Source organism: Urocitellus parryii, chromosome 7 (genome assembly GCF_045843805.1).
Source record: "Urocitellus parryii isolate mUroPar1 chromosome 7, mUroPar1.hap1, whole genome shotgun sequence".
Lineage (NCBI taxonomy): Eukaryota > Metazoa > Chordata > Mammalia > Rodentia > Sciuridae > Urocitellus > Urocitellus parryii.
In genome coordinates this window covers 39,228,035-39,252,529 of record NC_135537.1, presented here as the reverse complement: position 1 = coordinate 39,252,529, position 24,495 = coordinate 39,228,035, and the positions used below count along the sequence as shown (strand labels likewise).

At 43.2% G+C, this 24,495-nt stretch overlaps 1 protein-coding gene across 1 annotated transcript in view; it reads left to right on the top strand.

Annotated features, from left to right (window-relative positions):
• Nucleotides 1-21,420, top strand: part of Ptdss1 (phosphatidylserine synthase 1) — a 60,240-nt gene extending 38,820 nt beyond the window's left edge. Inside the window, exons 7-13 of the mRNA XM_026383114.2 lie at nt 1,104-1,245; nt 3,397-3,509; nt 6,358-6,423; nt 10,606-10,705; nt 17,582-17,650; nt 18,448-18,517; nt 20,345-21,420. Coding sequence (XP_026238899.1) covers nt 1,104-1,245; nt 3,397-3,509; nt 6,358-6,423; nt 10,606-10,705; nt 17,582-17,650; nt 18,448-18,517; nt 20,345-20,454 — 670 coding nt within the window. The 3' untranslated portion in view covers nt 20,455-21,420. The remainder of the gene's footprint in view (nt 1-1,103; nt 1,246-3,396; nt 3,510-6,357; nt 6,424-10,605; nt 10,706-17,581; nt 17,651-18,447; nt 18,518-20,344) is intronic.
• The last annotated feature ends 3,075 nt before the right edge of the window (nt 21,421-24,495 follow it).

Genomic DNA, 24,495 nt, shown 5'->3' with positions numbered 1-24,495 from the left:
CTTCACTACATTAAATATTCTGCTTCTGGATTCTGCAGTATCTCTGTCCTTTCTTTTAGGTTTTTCCATGCACTCTCACCCTTTTTAAAATATACATCCTCCACAGTTCTTGTTAGTTTGGAGGCAGTCTCTGTTTTTGTTGCTTTTGTGCTGCGAACCTTATGCTGTGATATTTTTCCCAGTATGACCTTGATGATAAGTGGATGGGTAAAGGGACAGACTTGGTGTCCTCCACTTTCCCCTGTCCCCTTCCCCCCAGGAAAAAAGACCTGAGTTGTTGATACTTGTGCCTTTTGCACTTAGCACAGTGTCTGAGTCAGAAAGGTCCTTGATGTCAATATTTGTTGAACTAAAGGTTCTCTTCCAGGCATTAGATGATATTTGCCTTGGATTTTGGCTCTCCTGTACTAGTCTGGAATCTACATCATTCTGATGTTTATAAGGTCAACTTACATCAGCCAGCTTCTCTATCTCTCTCTGGCAGCCTAAATGTTCTTATTTGTAAAATGTGGGGACTATTTTTATCGTGGGCCTGTGCAACTTTTAATTGAATGACTTCTAGAGTTAAAACTAAGAAACGTTAAGTACCCTGTTCAACAACCCAAACAGTTCACATCTCTTGAGAAGAAATAGGGTAAAGAAATGATGTGGGCGGTCTCAAGACTATGAGAGTCATATATGTCATTGTATCAAAACATACCCCAGGGAGACAAAACGGTGGCAGGAATGGTGTCCTTGCCAGCATCCCAGTTCTCCCTGGGCTGGTTCCAGATTATTGTCTTTAACAACTCTTTGCTTCTTTGGTCACACTTTATGAATTAAGACCTCTCCTAACTCCACAGTACCCTGACCACAGCCACAGTTGCCGTGCCATGCCCTTCCTGTCATTGCTGAAATTCCCCATCCAGTGTGCTTTGGTCACCTGCCCCACCTGTGAACAGACAGACCTTTGTCTGAGGCTATTCAAGTAGAAAGGAGTCTTTCAATTCTGGCATTTGCTATAAAATCATCAATGCAGTTTTTCTCTTGGTGTTTGTCCTCTCCCTGCCCCGCCCCCTTTTCTTTCCTCTTTGAATTTTCACTTGAATTTTCTCTTTTTACAGGGACATCCATACCACCACCGGGAAGATCAAACGAGCTGTGCTGCAGTTCACCCCTGCTAGCTGGACCTACGTCAGATGGTTTGACCCCAAATCTTCTTTTCAGAGAGTGGCTGGAATATACCTTTTCATGATCATCTGGCAGGTATTTTTTTTTAGATGCCCGTAACTAGGGAACAAAGATTAACCTTCTAGGAATTTAGAAGTGATATTAATTTACATTGCATATGAGCTAGAAAATTTAAAAAAGATGATGTTCGCAGCTAGCATGTAGAATAATTAACCAGCATGATGTCGTCATTTCTAAAGTCTTGCTTGGTTCTGAAGACATTTTAAAGTCTTTGAAACAGATTAATTCCCTGAAAAAGGTCACATTTGGCATCCATCACCCAATGAATTAGGTATCAGATTGCTTTTTAGAATACGATAATTTTCAGTATCAAAGGAACAAATGAGAAGGCTCTTCTCACATCCCTAATTCATGAGTGATATTCAAAATTGTTCCTTGGTTGTTCCCACTTTGGACAATGTGTAGGGAGCTGAATTAGCTTTCTGCTGCCTGTGGGGGCTCTTTTAATGGTAAGTCTTCCAGAGTAATGTCCCCAGTGGTGAGAAACTATTGTTCCCAGTGCATTGTTATTAATATAATGGAAGTAATCCAGATAACCAGAGATCTTGACAAAGGATTCTCAGACATCTCTGATTTCTAGGGATAGCCTCTTTATTGAGCCTCCTGTCCCTAGGTGGTTTCTCAACTTTTGGAGACTCATCAAGGGAATGCTTTTGCCTGAAAGACCTTTCAGCATCAGCAGAAATTATATTTTGGACATATAAGCACAACATACTCCCAATGAAAAGAAACTATTGTAGAATCACTTTTAAGGCAATCTTCCTTCTTCATACCTAGGAAATAGCAGTGCCCATCTCAATATATGGAGTTTATGTGCACAGAAGTATAATGAATGGTTTAATAACCACCATGGTTTGGAGAAGTCAATATAGAGAGCCCTCCGTATTCGTAGGTTCCGCATCTGTAGATCCAACCAACTGCAGAGGGAAAATATTTGGGAAAAAAAACATGTTTATACTGAACATGTACAGAAGTTTTTTCTTGTCACTGTTCCCTAAACAATAATGATTTATATTGCATTTACACTGTATGAGTTATTTTAAGTAACCTAGAGATGATTTAAAGTATATGGGAGGATGAGCATACCTTATATGTTAAATAGCAGGTTTCCATATTCATGGGTGTCCAGAACCAATCCCCCATGGATACGGAGGGATACCTCTATAAAAAATGTGACTGTAAGATGCATAGGGATTAAGCTTTGCTTTATCAGGGAAAATGTAACAGAAGGTTGAATTTAAAAAAGGGCGATTGGATTTGTGAGGGAGAGAGAGAGAGAGTGTAGTTCTAGAATGGAGTACCCTGGCAGCATTCCATGGGGCACACCTTCCCCAGGGCTGTGAGCCCTGTGTTACCATCAGTTCCCCATATATGATGTGATTTATTATGCTATTTTTAGTTTATATCCTCAAAGTCAGTGCTATGGGAAAACAGCATGTGTTTTATGTAATTGAAAAGCACCTGCCAGTCCATATGATGTGACCACAAAGCACAGTGACCTTTCTGTGGTCTCTGCCCTTTGTTTGAGATCTGGAACTCAGCTCTGGAAGGAGAATAACCACATCTCAGCCACAATCTTCTGAGCTGCTGCCAAGCGCTCATCATGGTGCACTGCACTAAGATGCTGACCCTAGGAAAAGTACCCCTGCCCCGGGTGAAACTTGGACGACCTGCCACACCCTGTGGTCAAGGATTTCCCCCATCCCAGGCATGTGCTCCCTGAGCACACAGTTGTCTCTCCGTACAAGCTTTCTTATCTACAGCTGGACTTGCTTTAGACTTGGCCTGGTTTCTGTAAGGCCATGCAAGTATTCCACACACCTGTATCATGTTTTCTGCTGTGTTTAAAGCATTTTTCTCCTACTGTTCCAATAGGTCACACACATGAACCAAGTGACAACCATGCAAAGTAGGAAACACGACAAAGAGCTATTGCCTTGAGCCCTCATGTGCCCCACCCCCACCCTCAGGCCCCCAGTTGGTCAGTGGTCCTGTTGTCCTGGTGGTTTCTGGTTTGAACAGCAACCCCAGGGAGACCCCACACATTTTCTGAAAATGCTTTGAATATACCACTTATTTTTATCTGTAGAATGTCTGTTTAAGGAATATATGCTTATAACTTAGCATGACATACCAGGGTGACAAATCTCACCTCCTTTTTTTCAGCTGACTGAGTTGAATACCTTTTTCTTGAAGCACATCTTTGTGTTCCAAGCCAGCCATCCATTAAGTTGGTGTAGAATTCTCTTCATCGGCTGCATCACGGCTCCCACAGTGAGGTAATTGTGTTTAGCCCGACTGTCATTTGAGGACATTAACCTGCTTTAAGTTCTCCTGTCTGGCATCAGGGAAGTCACACCAACTAGCAGATTCCCCATGAAAATACTGTTCAGATGACTTACACATCCAGAATCCAGAATATGAAGAAAATGTTTTGTTCTCAAATCTCAGCATGTTATTGGGGATTTAAAAAAAAAAAAACAAAAAAAAAATAGTGAATAATCCATGCCACACTAGTAGTTCTATTCATTATTTTTAAATCCCTTTACTATCTTTCACTGATACTCTTCTTTTATCCTTTCATGACCTATTTTTCAAAAATTGGTAGTAGTGACGGGTTTCTTAAAATGAAATTAATGGAAAGTATAAAATTTTTTATGATAGAAGTCAGAAATGACATTATTTTTATAATGAGACTTTATTAGCTTTTTTAGGCTCTGTTAAACTAAATTCCTTTTGGAAAATGGGCTTTTTATCGTCATCCAGGACAGCTGTGGGCATGCTGTTATTCTCCTGCCTTCATGTAGGGCCCTGGAAAGAGAGGTATTATTCAGAGACTGTTCTTTCCTGATGCTGACTCAGCAAAGTTCAAAGCAAAACATTTTCATTTTTGTTTTATTTTTCCTACTTAGAAATGGCATTTGGGTTTTGTAACCAATATGGAGTATAGGCCTTGATCAGTAGCAGCACCAAAGATCTTCCAGAGATACAGCTATAAATTAAGCAGTTAAAAGATCCAGAGGGCTAGGATATAGCTCAGTTGGTAGAGTGCTTGCCTAACATGCAGAAGGTCCTGGATTCAATCCTCAGCACCAAAAAAAAAAAAAAAAAAAAACCAGCATAGCAGAAAGTGTAGAATTGCTTAGTTTATCGTTTTTATGTATGGGTAAACCACATAAGTAGAGGGGTTTACTTGCCAAGAAGAATAGATTTTCACTTTGGTCAAAGAGACCCCCAGCCAGTACCTCTTCATTATCTTAAAAAAAAAAAAAAAAAAAATCCTGGACCTAACAAACCAAATAAGACACTTCTGAGTCTTGTATAATTAAAACCAAAAATTCCATCTCTCTCTCTTTTGTTAACGAAACAGATAGCAAAGTGACAGTTGGTAAGCCAGCAGCCCTTGGAAACCTTATAGGCCAGTGGCTATTGAAGCCCTTATCTCATAGATGTTGTTTTCCCTGGATGGTTTGGAGTCTTCCTTCCTCATTTAAATGTAATTTAATTTGAGGCTTCTCAATTCTTTTCAGGAAAGATTTAGAGCAATTATTATATAAAATTTGGAACAATCAGCAAAGTCAATAAGAGGGGATGGAAATCTCTTAACAAAATAGCAAGTTGCAACTGTGTTACTATGAAATCTCAGTATTGTTAAATATTCTATAAGAAAATCTAGAATCTAAAAATTCAATGCTTTGAACTTGTTAAGAGTTCCCTCTAATTTTTTGCCAGATCCTATGAATTTCTATATAGTTCTTTTTTTGCCTAAAAATGAGCCACTTTCTGTTTAAGGTAGTTCTCATGGAACTAAATGCTTTGATGAGTTCCTTGAACAATGTCTAATGAATTTTAACCCAGAACCTATTTAGCAAATGCCAGACCCTCACAGGAAAGAGAGCTTACAGATTCAGGATAAATCATATACACCATTTTCTTCCTTTTTGATTAAACTGTCACACAAATATGCTCTGAGAAGATACTGAGTGAACATTATTTTATTTGATAACATAAGGTGCAATATAAGGGTACAATCAGAACAATCAGCTGAACCCCAAAATGGAAATTAGGTAATGAAAACGTGTCAAGTAAGAAGATAATCTGCATTCTTCATGACAAGGATCCTTCCCTTGGGTCTTTGGGGTAAAGAGGCATTAGCCCACAGTGTAATGCAGAAGGTTATGTGCATGTTTATGTGCACTTATTATGAAGCTTTCATCAAATCTTCAAAAGCGTGTTACCCCAAAAAGATTATGAGCTTGTGGTTCAGATGCTACCTCTGAAGGGGTGGATGATTTGGGGATACTTAGGAGAATCCAAGCCGCACTGTGCTATTTGACAGCCAGCCACTCAACACGTGTGCCTGTTGAGCACTAGAAATGTGGCTAGAAATTCCCCAGTGAATTGTGCCACGTACATAAACTACACACCAGATTTCAGAGTTAATACAAAAGCAATATAAAACACCTCATTATAATATTTTAATATCAGTTTATATATTGGTTTCAGTGACATAATTTAAATGAATTTTATCTGTCCTCTTTACTCTTTTTAACATGGCAACTGGCAAATTTAAAATGTCATTAGTGGCTCATATTCTAGTTGTGTTACCATGCTGCTCTGAGTATTTCAATTCCTTTTTCTGATCTCATCAGCAGTATTGAAAGTCACTGGCATTCAGTGACAGATGCAGCTGGGATCCCATAAGTTTCTGAGAGCCCAAAATGTGAATGTTTCTTGCTCGATTATCATCAAAATATCAAAAGGTTATCAAAGCAACCTTTGTCCTAGGAGTGCCAGAGGAGGTGACAAATGAACCATGGAGCTGACCCTCTGGAATCACCTCCACAGAGGGAGGCTCAAGTGGCTGCTTGGGCTGCTCTGGCTCAGGGCCAAGGAAATCTTGCTGAGTCAAGACCACCATGGCCAGCAGGATGGTTCTTAAACTCTGCTCCCCTCCTCTGAATTCTCAGTCTCCTGTAAGAATGTGTTCTAGCCAGGCAGAAAGAACTAGACCAAGCAGGTGGAGCACGGGGGTAAGGTGTGGGACCTTCTTTACATTCACTGTCAAAATGATTTTAATTAGGAATTTCCAGAAGCTCTCAATGAATTCCAACTTTGTTCTTTCAGACAGTACTATGCTTACCTCACGGACACACAGTGCAAGCGCGTAGGAACGCAGTGCTGGGTGTTTGGGTGAGTATCTGTCATTGAGGAATTGTCAAAACCTTGTCAGCCCCTATATTTCAGGTGGTATTTCTTGGCCTGTGTTCAGTGCCTCCCCGTGCATTTCTCTTGAAGCCAGGTGAACAAGGTTTGCTATTTTCTTTTTTGTTTTGTTTCTTATGTGTCTTTCATTTTTGACATTTCCTTCCCTGATTTACTTGGCAAATTATCGAAAAGATGGTGTAGAAATTGCTCTCTTTTAGAAAAAAAATATTAGGAAGTCAGAGAATATTTGCCACATAGAACTCAGACCTTGTCTTATGAAATAAACTTCAAAAAGAATGGACCAGTAGAATTTCCTCAGAGAATTTCCTCTTGAGTTTGGGGCCTCCTCCTGATGTGGGCCGACCTACACTTCATGTTATCTTGACAGCAGAGGACCCCTGGAGACAGCTGCTTGCTATATACCAAACTCTAATTGTATTAGTCAAAGAATTCACACAGCCACTTGGCTGTAATTTATTGTTTTATTGCATACACAAATGCTTTATCTTAATTCGCTGTTATTTAGTATGAAGGAGACTGTGGCTTATCTATTTTGAGCCCCCCTCCCATTAAACTGAGCCCCTTTTTAGTGTTTCAGGAAAGTCATTCTCTACTGAAACATTAATCATTTACCATCTCATTTAGCAACCAGAGTTCCCAAGATCCAGACTTCACATGCCTGAAGCTTTTGTGTCCCAATTGTCGGTGGTAACCCTGCTTCCAGCACTGCTCTGTTCACGGGGGATCTCCTGACCCTTGGCTTGCCAGTTACAGCACTTCCCCCCCTCCCCCCACTCAGTGTTGCTGGTGCCAAAGCCAGGCTGAGCTGAGGGTCAGCAGACCAGTACCAAGTTGGGATCCCTAGTGCCTGCTCCTCAGGAAGCCCACATGTTTATTTGCCTTTTAACCTTGCAAAACCAAGATAAGGATCCAAGCATGCACCAGACAGGGGAGGGCTCTGAATTCCAAGGACCTACAACTTGGCCCCCTTGCTCAGTCCTGGAAAAATCAGATATTTACATTTGAACTGAGTAAAGGGGCAGAGCTGTGCAGAGGGAGGCTCCACCCTAGGGCAGGAGGGGGTGAAGGTAGGTGGTATCCCAGCTGGCAGGCTAAACACAGGCTCCCTGTGCCTGGACCTCTGGCCTCAGCCCAGACTAACTGCCATTTGAGTCTTGGTATGAAAAAAATGTTAACCTTCCAGAAGGTTGTGTTGATCAGGACTCCCCCTAGTGGATGGGGGGCAGTGGCTAGTGGTTAAGGGAGTCCCTGTGCTATTGGGTTTAGTGCATCTTTGTTCCCATCACTTCTTACCACTGTGCAGATCCTGCCCTGGCCTCTCATTTGGGCTAGTACTAGAGCCTCCCTATCCGCTCTTGCCTTTTCCTAACTGCCACCAGAAGGTCATATTCAAATGTAAATCTTATTGGGTTACACCCTGTGCCCCAAACCCTTTAGGGCCCCCCAGACTAAAAGCCAAACATGAGGGTGGCCCTCAAAACCCACATTACCTGAGCCTATTTTGACCCCCTTCCCCTGCTTCTCAGCCCTGCCTGTGCCTATAGCCCGGGCCTCAGCTACAGATAATCCCATAGCTGGCCTCTCATTTCCTTCTAGTTTTGGCTCAGCTGTCACCTCCTCACAGAGATGTGTCCACAAGCACAGAACTGTTTAGCTAAGACTCCTCTACACCCAGGAGCAGATCAGACCTGCAGTGGTGGACTTGGAAGCACTGGGCTTTAAAAACACTTGAGTTGGCTATGAAGTCAGTTGAGTGGGTCCTGACCAGCATTTTAAAATGAAATAATAGAGCCTGGTGCAGTGGTGCACACCTGTAATCCCAGCAGCTTGGGAGGCTGAGACAGGAGGATCACCAGTTCAAAGCCAACCTCAACAGAAGTGAGGTGCTAAACAGCTCAGTGAGACCTTGTCTCCAAATAAAATACAAAATAGGGCTGGGATGTGGCTCAGTGGTGGAGTGCCCCTGAGTTCAATCCCCAGTACCAAAAAAGAAAGAAAGAAAAAGAAATGGAATAGAAAAATGCCAGAGTAAGATGCCAAAGGAAAGAACAACAATTCAGTTAAAGCTCTTAATTGACTTTATTTTCTATTTTAGAGTCAGGTAATACTTTGTTCTATAAAATAGAGCAGGTGTTTCAAAGAGCAAAGTAGAAGTTGATTTTACGGACAGAAAAGAGCTGAAGAAAGCAGAAACAGAGGAAAAAGTGGATTGGTCATTTCAAAGTTCCTCTCCTTATAATGGGGGACAAGAGGACAGCAATAGGAAAAGAACTGATTGGTTAACATCAGATTATTTCCATTTGCCTCTTTTTGTGTGTGTAAGGATTAAGGCAGAAGGAGCTTCATTATCATGCCAGTTAAAACTGACTGTTGGGGAAGGTTGGTTTTTCTCTCTCCTGGGACTCGAGCATGAGTGACTCCACTTTGATTTTTAGCCTGGGCTGTTGGGACCTTCAGCAGGAGCTTAGTTGAAAACAATGGCTTCCTAAAATTTCTGTTTGACAAAGGAAGCAAAAAACTTTGAGAAACTTATGTTTTAGTGGTCTGACCTGGGTCGAGAGCAGAGGGGTCACAGTGGAAGATGTGTTTCCTGCCCTTTCTAGTCATCTGTCACCACGTTTTAGAAAAGTCTGGTTGAATATCCAGATACCTTGCATAATAAACCCCGGACATTCTTTCTGCCTTAAGGGTAGACAGTCACACCGTATCCTAGACCAAATCCCCAATGTAGGAGTCCTTCAGGAAGTCTCAGTCAAAGACGGACTTCCTACCACAGTGCAGGCTGAAGCAAGAGGAGTCTTAACTTCCATCTGGCATTAAAATGATCACTGACTAGACTTCAGGATGACAGCAAAAAGCCTTCTGTGTGTATTCCTCAACCAGAATTAGGCTTTCTCACACATAGGCTGCTTTATTGGGGAGAGGGGGCAGTGGTCAAGTGGTCTTTATAGATCCAAAGCAGCTCTCCTTAAATCTTGTCTGTTTGGGGTTAGGGGAAAAGACAGTCCCCAGCTCTCTAAAAATAATGTCAATCTCTGTGCTTTACCAAAGTGGTTCTGATTCCAGGCATTCCATTGTTTAGGGCATGCCACATGTGACCTTTGTGTCTGCCAGTAAACAGGGACCAAGGCCATCTGGTTCCCTCTTGCCTTTTTAGGGAATACCCATGTGAGTGTGTCAATTCCTGCATGTCCAGATTCTGGCTTAAGCAAGGAACACAAAAAGTTTTTTTAAAAAGAAAAGAAAAAAAATGGAGTCCTGAAAATCATGTCCTTCTGGCCATTCCTCTATCCTCACCTTCTCTGTTCCTGCCTTCTACCTCTTGAGTCTTTATAAAGGTCTACTGTTGTTCTTCAGTGTTTTAAGTAAGGGAAAACAAAGAGAGGTGTGAGTGTTTAGTTGTGGGGGAGGGGGGTGTATTTTACCACTTTTGTATTTAGAAACATTTCCAAATTGAGAGATTAAAGGGTTTGTATCACCAGTAAACACAAAGGATTTTGATCTGGAAATCCTTAGAAGGCTGGGAGTGAAGGTGATGAATGCTTTCAAGTTATTGAGAGACTCTGCTAGAAGACTCTCACCCTGCATAGTGAGCTGCCTTACAGAGGTGCGAGATACGCTGTGCCTGAGAAGGCACCCAGGGGCATCGAGACAGGAGGCCACCCTAGATGGTAAGAGAGGCTCTGAATTACATGATCCTGGGTGCCTGTAGCTGTTCATATCTGTGGGTCAAGATTTTGGTTTGGGAGGAAGAAAAAGATGAAAAATATTATTCTAAAGAAAGTACAGTGGGCTAAAACAGTATCATTTGGTAGGGTACCTGCCACCTTCATCTGGGGCAGAAAACTTGTGAACACTTAACATTTTGATTCAATTGTACACATTTCTGGTAATGTATGTGGCTAGTAAGATGAATTAGGAAGTCACGTCTATAATCCTAGCAACTCAGGCTGAGGCAGGAGGATCACAAGTTCAAGGCCCACCCAGGCAACTTAGTGTCACCCTATCCCAAAATAAAAAGGGCTGGGGATGTAGCTCAGTGGTAGAGCACTCCTGGATTTAATTCCCAGTACCACGAAAGTAAGTAAATAAGAAAGAAAAGTTGAATTAAATTAATATTTAACCTCTTGTTTTCTATCTAATTAGGGTCATTGGTTTCCTGGAAGCTATTGTTTGCATAAAATTTGGACAAGATCTCTTCTCTAAGACCCAGATACTTTATGTTGTGCTTTGGCTTCTCTGTGTGGTAAGTCACTGCGTTTTTACCTGAGGGTGGTGTATTAGCTGAGCTCCCTGGTGTCTTGGAAGTTAGCAAGAGGAATAAAGTTCTCTTGTGCATCAGGTTTCCTTAGAAATTCAGAGGAGGATATTCTTATAATAACCCCAGATTGACCATCAATCTGAAGTTCAAGAATAAAACACCGATGACCACCCAGCATCTGAACTGGGACACCTTGCCTTGGCAGGTTCCAGATAAGTGTCCTCAGCTGGGGCAGCACCCATGCACTTATTTTATGGACAGGACTTTACCCGCACATGCTAAGCATTTAAGTACTGCCATGAAGGGACAAGGACAATGACTGCCTCTTCCTTCATCTCATCATCATGGCTTATACATTTTAACATGCATGTCACTCTATGTCACTTTATACATGTGCATATATGAAAGTGACATGGTTGGTAGACAGTATAAGAGCTTTTGAAGGTGATCAGATCATGGGATTTCTGCCCTGTGGACCAACTTGAGGACACCAGTCTGTGTGAGAGGAACCTCTGCCCGAAAGGGAGTTGGCCAGAGGGCCTGTCACCTGGCCCAGGGCTCCAGCTCCATTGTCCCCACGCTTTCCTCTAAACTTGAAATAAGTTCTTCCTAGCTTGGACATTCTGTCACTGCACTTCTTCGTTTGCTTGAAGTTATTATTTTAGAGAGGAGTTCTCATTTTACATTTGAGCTTAAGGGTTATTCTTTGCTCTATAAAATTCATTTGAGCTCTAAAAAAATGTTTTGTTTTGTTTTTTAAGAATATTTTAGAGATACTTGCAAGTAAAGAGAATAGATGTCCCCTTGGGTGTCTATCATCTAGTGTCAGCAGTAACAAACTCACGGCCAGTCTTTGTCCGTTTGTACCCTTTCCACTCTCCCCAGCCCAAACTATTTTTGAAGCAGATCCAACTTTAACATTCCAGGATATATCCTAATGAAAAATGCCTTTTTTGTTTTCACTTTTTATAACCACCATTGTATTGTCACATCTGAAAAAGAACTAACAGTATTTCTTGAATATTATCAAATATCTGATCCATGTTCAAGTTACTAATTTTGACTTAAATTTCATGTTTTTTACAATTTCTCTGAACCAGTATCCACCCTTCCCAAGTAGTTGACATGCCTCTCCAGTCTCGTTCAGGAAGTTTCCCTTTGGTCTCTCTCTTCCTCACAGCGTACTTGTTGAAGAAACCAGCTCTTTTGTCCTTTAGATTTTCCCACAGTCTGAATTTTACTGATTTCATCTTGTCCTGTAATTTGACATAATTTTTTGTCCTCTGTATTTTCTATTATTCAGCAGTTGGATCTAGAGACTGAATCATGATTCAGGCCTTTTTTTGTGGAGTCTATTTTTAGAGTTACTTGTTATGAGTCCTAACAGTGCCTGGGCAACTTGAACCTGTTGCATCCTGTTTCATCTTGAACAATATCAGGGAACAGAACAATATCTCTTTTCTACTTAAAAGAATTAATGCTCAAAAGTATTTTTCTGTCTAGTGAGACCAGAGTAGGGAATCAGGGTGTGTGTCAGATGTACATGGAGATTTTCTGCTGTTCTTAGATTTCTCTCCAGCAAAGGCTCCTCAGGTTTGGATTGGAATGTGGCCTGGCTGCCTGGACAGAGGTGGCTGCTACCCTTGCCTGGAACCAGAGAGCCACAAGATCCACAGAAAGGGTGATGCCTGCAGGGTCCCTGGGAAGTGGTAGAGGGTCATTCTCACCACAGTGCCTCCTGGGCCTCCCAGGTGCATGTCATACATAACCCTTAAGTCCTGACCCCTTAAATCCCCAGTGTGATGGAGTTTATTTTAGTCACACCTGTCTCCTCAACCTTGCACTTCTTGATTACGAAGAATAAGTTTTAATTGCTTAAATCCCAGTGACCCCACTGTCTTGAGCACAGGGGCTGATGTGTAGGTAACACTTTGCAAATGGGTGGAGAAGGAAGAATGAGTGGAGAGACAAACACACAGTCATACAGGTGGACTGAGACATTCAGACAGAGGCAGTGAGAGCGGCCAGTGGCTTAGGAGGATGGTGGTCTGTGGAGGAGCAAGAGTGAAGGGGGTGAGTTGGAGGAAGAGATGGAGAGGACCCCCTGCTAAGGAAGGGCTTTGCTGGCTGTAGGTGGAACCCCAGAAATTTTTGAGAAAACAGTGTGGTCTGATTTGTGTCCCAGAGGAACACCTTTCAGGTTTGGGGGTCTAGAGGGAAGATGGGTGGGGCCTGGGGGTGCAGTCAGAGGGTGTTACGGGGAAGTAGATAAGGAGTAGTTGAGATGGGACCCAGGCAGAGATGTTGAAGTGCAGAGAAAGGTCTGGCTTAAGAGTTGGTCAAAGGTCAACAGGATGCTTTTCTTGTGATAGCTGGGAAGGGACTTGAGGGCAGCTCCAGGCTTTCCAGTTTGTGCTAATAACAGACTGGGGGATGTGGGAGAAGCCATGAAAGGGGGAGCACACTTGGTTTAGAGTTGGGGTTGGAGAGACCTTTCACATTTACAGGTAAAGGCATCTGTTTCTTTGGCAATTCTGTCTGTCCAGTAACACTGGGAAGGCTCAGGAGCCCTGTCCATGTGTAGGGTTACAGAGATTAGAATCCCCATCTAGGCACTGGCTGTGGGGTGGGATTAGGTGAAGAAGTACAAGACATATCTCAAAAGGAGAAACTGACTGAGCACGAGATTCCAGGGAGCAGACACATTTAAGAAGTGAGAAGGCACATAAGGAGTAACCACAGGACAGCAGGACTTTGGAGACAAGCAGAATCCTTTGAAGACAAACAGATTGGCATGATCTTTGATGAGAGACATGGAGAAGGATGTGGCTCAAAAAGAGGCTTCTAGATGAGATGACCAGGGGTCCTTTATTATTTCTACTATTATAACAAATAGATAATAAGCTTAAAGAAGGAAAAAGTTTATTTGGCTCACAATTTTGGAGGTTTCAACCCATGATCATCTAGCTCCATTGCTTTTGGGCCTGTGGAGAGGCAACACGTCATGGTGGGAACACGTATGGAGCAACTTCATGGCCAAGAAATAAAAGAAAGGAAAGAGGGAGGGCCTAGGGTCCCTCCAAGGACAGCCCTGCAGTGACATAAGACTTCCCACTAGGTCCCACCACTTGAAGGTTTCCTCCAGCTCCCAGTAGCCCAAGCTGGGGATCAAGCCTTTAACACATGAGTCTTTAGGGGGGATTCAAAGTCCAGACTATAGCAGGTCCCCACTGCCTTGCACATTTACTGATTGAAGAAGCATGGAAACAAGGTCCTGGCTTTTTTTTCATATCCACAGCCTCTGTTAAAGAGCAAGATTGATGTCTAACATAGGAGTGAGGGCATCATAATTCAACAAGAGAGCATTAAGTTACACTCTGCCCTCCCCCACTACTCAGAGAAACAAAAGCCCCCAATCATTCCCCTTGCTTGGCAAAAGAACCTACACAGAGCTTGAGATGAATGAGGAAGCAAAGATCTTGTATGCTGGCTGATACGGTTGTCCAATCAATCATCATAAATTGTCATGCTCATTCCCACACCATGGAGGCCAAGCTGAGTTTTGACCCTCATAGCCTCCAACACCCAAGGTCAAACGCCCAGCTCTCACCCTGCAAAGTTTTCTTTTCTCCCTCCCATTTTCACCCCTCTTTAAACAAAATCTGTACAGTTACTATTTTAAACCTGGGCCTTGACATTTTAAGTGGGTGCATGCCTAGATTTCCAGAGGTGTGACTGCAGACCTATAAATTATAAGCTTTTGTCTCCTGGGATAAGTATAAAATGGGCTTCTTGTACTCAGGTGATGTTGTAGATCTGGCAGCCATGGCTTGCCCTTTGTGTGGCCATCATGAATGATAAGCACCTGCCACTGCCACCTGTCAGTGTTTGCCTGGCTCCTCTGTAAACCCAGCTCTGTCTGCTGCTTGGTGGTGGAGAGAGCTCCTACTGCTGCCACCTGCCCTCCCAAGTCTGGCACTGAGGAAGGGATGAGCCCTGAGCTCCTGCCCTCTGGTGGCCAGAACTTGCAATGACAGTCTAGTGGTGTGATATGCCACCCCACTCCCAACCCCACCCCACAGCCAGTGCCTGGATGGGGAACCTAATCTCTCTCCCCTGTATGAAGCCCAGGATGACCTGTTTGTTCTTTGTAAAGGACCTATCACACACGTAGTCTATTCTTTGCCATTCATCTCATGCGATGAAAACAGTACATTTAAAGTTGGCATGTGTAAGAAATCTTGGCAAGTATTAGAATATACTAGAAGTTAGAAGTCATTTTCATTTTATAATTTTAATATAGTCACTCACTGCCCAACTCTCTGATGGGAGAATATGAGCTTCTTTTAATCTATAGAAGTGTGCCAGCTTGCATATGGATTTAACCCATTTTGTTCTAGATGTGAAATACCTAGAAAAACTTAAGTTGAGCCACAAATATACCACTTATGGTAACTTTGAAATAATTGTTATATTTGTAGAGGTCTCTTATTTTAAAAAGCAGTAGGTAAATGATTAGTGTTTGTGTGTGTGTATTTGTATGTATATATAAGAAAACATAAGATATGTATATGTGAATATATAAGAAAGCATGAAAATATATAAAAAGGACATATAAGCTCTTTATTATGATTTCCAACCCACTTTAGTGCACCTTTATCATTTTCATTGAAATATTTACAGAATTGAAAACTTGAGACTCAGTGGGTTTGATATAAAATGAATTAGTGGCTCTTGTGTTTTATGTTCTCTTGCCACCATGTCACTCTTGCCACCATCACTATTCCCACTTTGTTGATGTGGAGGGGCACACCAGCTAAGCACTGGGCCTCCTTTCTGTTTTGGAACTTAAGAGGACACTGTGCACTCAGCAAACACTCAGCAATTATTGCTGACATTTAAAGGAACTGGGCTGAACCAGACTCCAAGCTGCAGGGTCGAGAGATCACAGCCCAGGCCTCCCCTACCTGTCTTGGCTCCACCCACCAGACCACAGGTTGCAGAGCAGATATGGTTGGCATTTAATTTTCTCATGATGCTTTTATTTCTTGGGTAATGGATAAGTTATGTGAATGGATAGAGATATAAAGATATGTAGACATAAAATCAATATTTGTTTATATCAATAGCCATCTCTAAAACTTGGACCCAGGGGTATTGAGAGATCATGTTTTCCCATGCACTAGATGTGCATTCTTAGGAGCCCATTCACCTCTTGAAGGCTTAATTCCTCTTCTGTAAAATGTAGGGGAATAACTAATGGTCTCTGAGGTGACCTTCTAGATCTGAACCTGTGATTGATTCTTGGAAATAACTTAAAGTATTCTCCTAAGAAGAGAGGGTCCCACCATGATTTCACAGTTGTTCCCATAGTTGGGGTGAGCTGACAGGTAATGACAGGTATACAGGCATCTGCAGGGAACCCAGCAGGAGAGATGAGGCTGATTAATGGGATGGTTTGGTGTAAGTGGCTCCCGAAGCTTGGGTTCTGAAGGACGGGCTGTCACTTTGTTTTGGTTGCCTCACTTGCAGCCTGGAAGGTAAGGCTGGTCCTCTCTCTGCCCTTCTTCTCTCCTCTGGCTCTAGGGAGCCAGAGACTTTCCTTTCAGTTTCTTGACATATTTTAAAATTTCGGATTCTTGTACAGTCATCCCTCGGTGTCCATGGGAAACTGGTTCCAGGAGACCCCATAGAAACCAAAATCTACTGGTGCTTGGGTCCCTCATGTAAAATGGAGTAATATTTACACCTAACCAATGGCTCCTCCTTCTGTGTTCTTTAAATCATCTCTAGATGACATACAATCCCTAACACAACGTAAAGGCTATGCAAATAGTTATTTAGGGAATGATGATGAGAAAAATAAGTCTGCATGTGTCCAATACAAACATAATTTTTTAAAAAAATATTTTTGGTCCATGGTTGGTAGAATCCAAGATGCAGAACCTATGGATGTGAAGGGCTAAGAGTATGTACTTTTTTTTTTTTTTGCTTAACTCGGAGTGTCCTTTTGCATAGAATCTTCGGAGATGCTTGCTTTTGAGAGGCTTATGTGGCTCAGCCTTTCCTGAGGCAGGAGATGGAACGAGGCCCTCGCCATCTTGGGTGTGGTGCCAGTTGAATGGCCAGGCAAAACAGGGCTGGAGGCTGGCCCTGCCTCTGAGTGCCCACTGACCAGCCTTTCTCATTACGCTCAGGGCCTTACAGAGCATTTGTTTCCTCTTTATGTTTCCTATCTACTTAAAAAAAGAAAACAAAAGAACCAGGGTCAAGGTGAGGCCTCTGACACAGAAAAGCCATAAAAAGCAAGGGCAGCGTTGTCCTGCTGAGCTCTGCCAGGACACAAGGGTGTTTGTCCTCCATGTCCTCAAGCACCATCGTGACCTGGCTGAGTAAAACTTTCTTTTCATTCACAGATCCTCTTCCCCACGCTGAGCCCCTCTCACTCTCCCCAGTGATAGGGAAGGGTGAAGAGGATGGGCCATGAAAATCAGAAGCCCAGAGCCACAGGTCCTCTCTTTGGAACTTGCAGAGCTGCTAGGAAACACATTCCACCCTCTTTCACGTCTGAAGTGGCCTCTTGTTCTGAGAGCAGCCTCACACGGGGTTACTGCGGCCTCCTCATCATCTTTCCTATCAAAAGCTATGAGTGTTCACCGCTCTCCCAAGCCCTGCTCATCCCCTGGGATCCCATCTCTGCCATATCCAGCAATTTTGTAAGCAGCATCCGTAGATGGGTGGCAGAAATGCACTGAGCCAATTTCTGTAAATTTGCACCGAAACCCTGAAGTTCTAGAAAATGGGGAACTTCTGTGCATCATCATTTATGAGCAGCTTCATGCCTGCTGTTTTGTCTTCCAGGCCTTCACTACATTCCTCTGCCTGTACGGCATGGTTTGGTACGCGGAGCACTACGGACACCGAGAAAAGGTACAGAAGGAGAGCAGAGATGGCCTTGGTTTGAAATAGCCGTCTGTTCTTGGAGGGTTGCCTCCCAGCTACTGATGGAAGAAAGTGGCTAGGTGGCCCCCTGGGAGCTCTCCCCTTCTCACCCCTGTAGGGACCTGACTAGGTCAGGGTTCATGCCTTGTCAGTGCTGGCCCTGCTGAGGCTGGCCTCTGTTAGTAGGTCAGTATTTTTTTAATCTTCCTTTTGTAAAGAATTTAAATCTTAACTATATGCTTTTTTGTTTTTTGTTTGTTTTTGTAGTGCTGAGGCTTGAACCCAGGGCCTTGTGCCTGTGAGGCAAACACTCTACCAACTGAGCTATTTCCCCAGCCCTTTAACTATGTGTTTAAAAAAAAAAAAAAACAAAAGGAAAAAGTGGGAGAGGCCTGGACCAATCTGGGAAGGCTGGGTTTATTCCTGAATCTTCTACTTTGAGCAGACCTTCTGTGTCCCAGCCCAGGCTTCCCATCTGCAAAACATCTGCCCTGTCCTCCTCTTAGTAGATAGGAGGATTAAAGTAGGGAACAGGTGTGAATGGGTTTAATAATGTTTTTGTAAAGTAAAAAAATCATGCTTTCACCCTTTACTCATATCTTTAGTCTCAGGAGCTAAAGGCACATTCTAGAAGGTGATTCTGTATGTCCTAGCAGAAAAGCCTTGATATTCCAGCCTAGAAACAGTCATGAGGTTTTTGTGACTCCCTGGTGATCTCAGCCTAGGATCCCTGAGCTCCTCCCAGACATACCTGAACCCCCTCACTAAACTGTGTCTCTCTCTAGACCTATTCAGAGTGTGAAGATGGCACCTACAGTCCAGACATCTCCTGGCATCACAGGAAAGGTACAAAAGGTATTGTTGCTTCTTTCATTGTTTAAAACAATGGGTCCTCTGCCCCTGCAAGGCTCAGTAGATTTGGGATCAGTAGGCATCCCCTGAGTGTTGGTGGCATAGGCCTCAAAGGTTCTCAGACCTGCTCATTGAGTACCACCTGTCGCTTGTTAAGCGTTCACAGAATCTGCAGAGATGCTTGCTTTTAAGAGGCTTGTGTGGCTCAGCCTTTCCTGAGGCAAGAGATGGAACAAGGCCCACACCATCTCCAGCACCCCAATGGGAATGTTCTCCCTCTTGGCTTTCCCAAGAGTGGAGTTAGGAAGAATTGTGTGCTGGGAGGAAAGGACTTTCGGAAGAGGTGGATCAGTTTAATCACATTTTTCCAGGAGCCAAGAAAGCAAGAGGGATTTCAGTAGTTAGGGACCTCCATTAGCCTCTTTCAAGAGCACATTTTGGAAAGAATGGGGCCACTTGACATGTGAAAGAATTAGATTTATGGAATAGTGACACTAAAGAGGTCCCATTGTTCCATTGTTATGAGCTGATGGGGAGGAAGGGCCAAGGGGAGAGAGTTATGAATGCTAAAAACAGCTCCCAGAATTGCCCAGAGAAATTGGGGCCTGAGAATAAGGCAATTCTCCTGAGCAATTGCCCTCCCAAGTCCTTCCAGGGCCATTAAGCTCATTAGAGATGACCCTGGGCAGACACTAGTGTGCATCCTGAGTTGGTGGCCACCCTCTTAAGGACAATTTCTCCCAGATCAAGGAGTCATTCAGCAGCCCCTTGGAATGCTGATGTCAGCGGGCAGAGGGTTCCCCAACCTGCCTTCTCAAGAGCCATCCCCCTACAGATAATCCTGGGAACTTCTGGTCTTCATTGGAAGAACTGAGCAGTGATAAATATATTTATTACATGGAATAGTGAAAAATGAAACAGTCAAAGTCTTCAGAATGGTAAAATAATCTTTTAGACTAAGACCAATGATACTTTGAAGACAGAACTCAGAACATTTTTTTTTTTTAAATGACTATCTTAGAGATTTCCCACAAGGTTGGATCCAAACCCAGGAATCCAGGAACAGAGAACCCTTTGGCTTGACTGCTAGGTCAGGGGTTGGCTGCAGATGCCATCAGAAGACAGAACCAGCCAATATGATTGTGATCCCAGGGCTGTACATCATGGGCAGCAGGGACCTGGCTCATAAAGGTGTCAATCTCAATATCAGCTTTAATTTAGCCATGTGTGATGGCGTACACCTGTAATCCCAGCTACTGGGAAGGCTGAGGCAGGAGGATTACAAGTTCAAGGCCAGCCTGTTGCCAATGTAATAAGATCCTGTGTCAAAAAAAAGAGAAAACTTTCATTTTATATTATCACAAATCCTTGCAATTTAACATTTGGAGACCTTGGAATGTAGCCCCTCAGGATATAGAACAGGTAAATCCGTCCTTTTGCAAGGCTTTAGCCTTTAGCCATTTTTAACAGATTGTGGTTTAAGTTTTAATTGTCCCTCATTTGTGCTTTGATTTCATTTGTAGTCTCACTTATGGTCCCCATCACACAATCTACCTTACAGGTGTAAAATTCCTCAGGAACCATCCTGATTTTGTGGGGCTGTTTCCTGACACACCTGAAGCACCAGCTGAACTCATTCAGTGCCCAGTCTCAGTGCCTGGCTTTAGTTTATAAATTGTGGCCACTAGAGGGAGAGCAAGTATCAGGAAAGAGCCTGTTCTTAGCTGGTGGTCCAGGGCGGACTTGAAAGGCAGAGCTATAAATCACAGGAGTAAAGCCCTGGCAGCTCCACAGCCCAAGGTGACAGTGTATTCCGATTCCTTTGGCCAGGTTCTGAAGACAGCCCACCCAAGCATTCAGGCAACAGCGAAAGCCATTCTTCCAGGAGAAGGAACCGGCATTCCAAGTCAAAAGTCACCAACGGAGTTGGGAAGAAATGAAAGACCCTGTTTAATCAAAGATGCTTCAGAGAGTGCCTAGAACTGAGAGGGAAACAGAACTCCTTTGGACCTCCCTCATTTGGACCTCCCTGTTAGGAGATCAAAATGTACAGAGCAAACAGGAAGAGGAGAGGGAACTTGGGGTGGGGGTCATCATTTGAGAGTGTAAGTCTTGTTTCCCATAGACTTTCCCACACCAGGCAGACCATTGCCTGGATCCTTTGCCAACTTGGGGTCTCTCCTAACTTCATCACTTGGCATGCGGTCACCAGTAGCAGTACAGTGTGTTGGAAGGAAAAAGTAGCTATTTGCCACAGTCAAGAGCAGCTCTGTGCTGGTGTGTTTTGTGGATGCAGCATGAACATCTCTGTTCAGACATGGTTTTAACTGAACTGTTAATGGACTGGTCACCAATTTTTATTTTCATGAATTTGCCTTTCCATTTGATTGATTTGTGTAAGTTCAGTCACTTCTCCATCTTTTATTTTGTTGTTGTTGTTGTTGTTGTTTTCAAGTTAGGATGCTTAAAAGCCTTCAGAATCCACTGCTGAAATTGAAATTGGGGGAGGGTTTTGTGTTCCTGTTTAGCAACCTCAGCCCCCTTTATAAGACCATCAGCCACATGGAGGGTGAGCTACAGGCTGAGGAGGGGTCAGCTGCCTGAGTGGGAACCTGGGTAAAGATCAGAACCTTTTTTGTTCCATTCCAAATGTCCTTTGTCCAGACTTATCCACAGCACACAACAGCGACCCTGCTAGAGGGGCAGTGAACGCCGAAGCTCCAACCCCCAGGTGCCTTTTACATGTGCTTGGTTTCCTTCCACCGTGTGTTGCCCACATTGTCTTTTAGTCCCAAGTGAGGTGCTGGTGAGTATTACCTTTCATCTGTGCCATGCTCTAGAACATTCTCCTCATAGTTCACCACCTCTGATGGTTCCCTGTTTGAAATAAAACAGTTCACATTAAAGCCCCTCAAAGGTCTGTCTCTGCAGAATGCTCATTTCTTTGCATCTTATTAGTATTTTCATCATTTGTAAGCACTCTCTGTATTTTTCAGCTGACTTTAGGATCGTGCATGCGCGTGTGTGTGTGTGTGTTTTATATGGCGAGAAGAAAAGACAAAAAGTGTGTACTTTAAAGGGCTTATAGATATACGTGTCTTATTTCTTACCCTTCCTAAGTGATCCTTAGGGAATGAACAGCACAGTCATTGTTTTTCACTATGGTCATGGTTACTGAGTTGGATTTTTTTTCCCCTCTAATAAGTGGCCTGTACCCAGTTGATTAGCTTACAGATATAAACTCGCTGAAAGCAATCTTTTCCTCATTTCACAGAGCACAAGGGTTTCAATATCTTTTTTCCCTTTAAGGAAATCTTTCAACCACCAGAGTGTTGTGTTTTTCTTTGTCTGCAAAAGAATTCCAAGGTGAAGGGGTTAAATGAATCATGCAAAGCCAGGGTCACATCCTATGCTCTGGGCGACTACTTGGTTCAGAGCCACCCACAGACTTGCTCCCACAGCCACATGTGACATGGAGAGGAACATCAGCAGCCTCTGGCCCACATGATGAGTAAGGGAACCTGCTGGAGTAGCCACAGCTTTGAGCTTTCCCACGCTGTCTGAGCAGCATCCGCAGCCTGCCCGTAGAAGCAATGAAGAGAGGGGAAGAGATATAAAACCTGCCTGTATTTTTCTTTTTCAGTTTACAACTAAAGGGAACACCTCTATCTGTATGTCATGCACATTTGCAGGGCTTTGCACATGCTAGGCAAGTGCTCTGTCATTGAGCCACATCCACAGCCTGCCTGCACTCTTGTAACCCATCAAAGGGTCTTTTTTTTTTTTTTTTAACATAGGCACAATTTTGTAAACATTGATTTGCAAATAAGAGAGCTTGTTTTATTTCACTGTCTACATTTTCCTTTTCAGAGCTCGGAAGGCTTGTGCACCTAGTGTGTCTCTCCCTCCTTCCTTGTGCCTGTGGCTCATCACCAAGGATTTTTAGGTTCAATTTTCCAGGAGATCTGGGCCTGGCCTGTAGCACTCCTCCGATAGTCCAGTTCCACTGAGAGGCATGTGTCCCTCTCTAGAGCTGGCATGGAGGAGGAACCTGTGGAGCATGAGGTGAATGTGACTTGGCATATGCAAGGAGAAAAGTCCGGATTTTCTGCAGGGAAGGTCTCAGATACTCTCCTTATTTTCTCTCTCTCTCTCTCTCTCTCTCTCTCTCTCTCTCACTCTCTCTCTCTCTCTCTCAGTTCAAACTTTCTTTTTTACCTTTAAGTAAAAGCTCTTGATCATAGTGGTTGCAAATCCAGTACTTGCCATGGCAGGCTAAATACTGTGGCTGCCATTCTTCCTCCAAACCATACTGCTGGGCTTGGCCTACTTTTCCACCCAGCTCTATGGAAATGGATCTCACATTGATGGAAAGAGAACACATTTCTCAAAGCCTTAACTTCATTGCCAGAAATGATTGATTGTAAATGACCTGATGTTCCCTATATGCAAATTGCTGTCTTTAAAGACACCTTTGCTTAGGGCAGAAAGCACGAAGAATGTTTTATGTACTTTTCTTGGTAAGTCACATTATATTGAGTGTTAGATGCATTCCCCCTTTGTCATTCTTGGTCTTTCCAGGGCCTCTCCCTGCTTTCCTTCTGTCTCTCTGCACCATTTGTAGAAGACTTGCCTGAACTGCTCTCATGGCCACACTAGGATGTTCCATTGCCCCATTAAGAACTCACGATATGAGGCCTCCTGTAAATGCCAGGCTGATTTCCCAGGACTGCTTCTAGAGTAAGCTCATGAACCCAATCTCACCCAGGGGAAAGAAAACCTGTGACAAAATACTCCAGGTTCAGCCCTACTGATCTTCCTACAGAAGCCACTCTCTGTAGCATCCCAGAGTGATAACTGTTTTTGTCAAGACTCACCCTTTGGAATTGGACTCCTGGAGTATTTTGGCCCTCACAGAGTCACCAGAAAGGAGGTATGTTGGACACAAAGGGGAAGGCTTAACAAGATGGGAAAGACAAAAATGTAACCATTAGAAGCCAGACTCAAGTGAGCCCTTTAAACATGGGATGTGTGTGTTGGGGGGACAACATCCATGCTCTTTGGATCATGCTCAGTGGCTGCTAGGAAATTCTGGGCCTACCACAGTATTTACCAGGTGGATGTTGTTTATATCATTTTTATTGTTATGATAACTAGCAATCTCCCAGGGTGACTTGCAGTGTTCAGTATATTTCCCATTTGTATGATGGGCCTCAGGATGGATGGTGGGCCAGAACCCTGTTTATCCACATTCCATTACTTAAGGGAACACCTCTATCTGTATGTCATGCACATTTGCTTTATTTGAGATCTGGTTCTTTGAAAGGGCTCAGACCAGTGGGCTACAGTCTTATTGCTAACACATAATTCTTAGACTTTTAAACATTTACCCTCACATTTTATTCTAAATCTATGATAGGATGAACACAGGCAAAGTGTGCAATATGGGAATTTGATGCATTTTGCTATCTTCTGTGAGTTTAAAGGAATATTGCCTACAAAAGGAGGAGAAGTAGTTGGATATGATTTGTTTAGGGTATGGGCATGCTGAATCATAAAAATCTTGTCTCTGATATTCACTAAAAATGCCTTTAATCCACTTCAGAAATTTCATTGATGACTTTGTTTACCCTGATATACCCTTTCTTGCAACTTGGGTGGAATTTTGAAGCTGCCCCCATCCTCTGAGATGATATTTGTTGCCATCATCTAACACTGTTCGAAAGTTTTCAACAAGTCCAGGTCCCTCTTTTGAGGCCTCCCGTGGCTAAACTTGATCTTCACCTGGTGATGCTGTGGTACTCTAGTTCTCTGGATAAAAACCAGTTTCTATTTTCAGCACACCTGGCTGGCCAAAGACAGGCAAGCTTCTGTCACAGTCCTGGTGAAAGGAACTCTTAAGCCCCCAGTATTATTTGTCCTTAGAGTAAAGAGAAGGATGTGGGTGAATCCATTTCTCTCTCACAAAGCTCAGGACAATA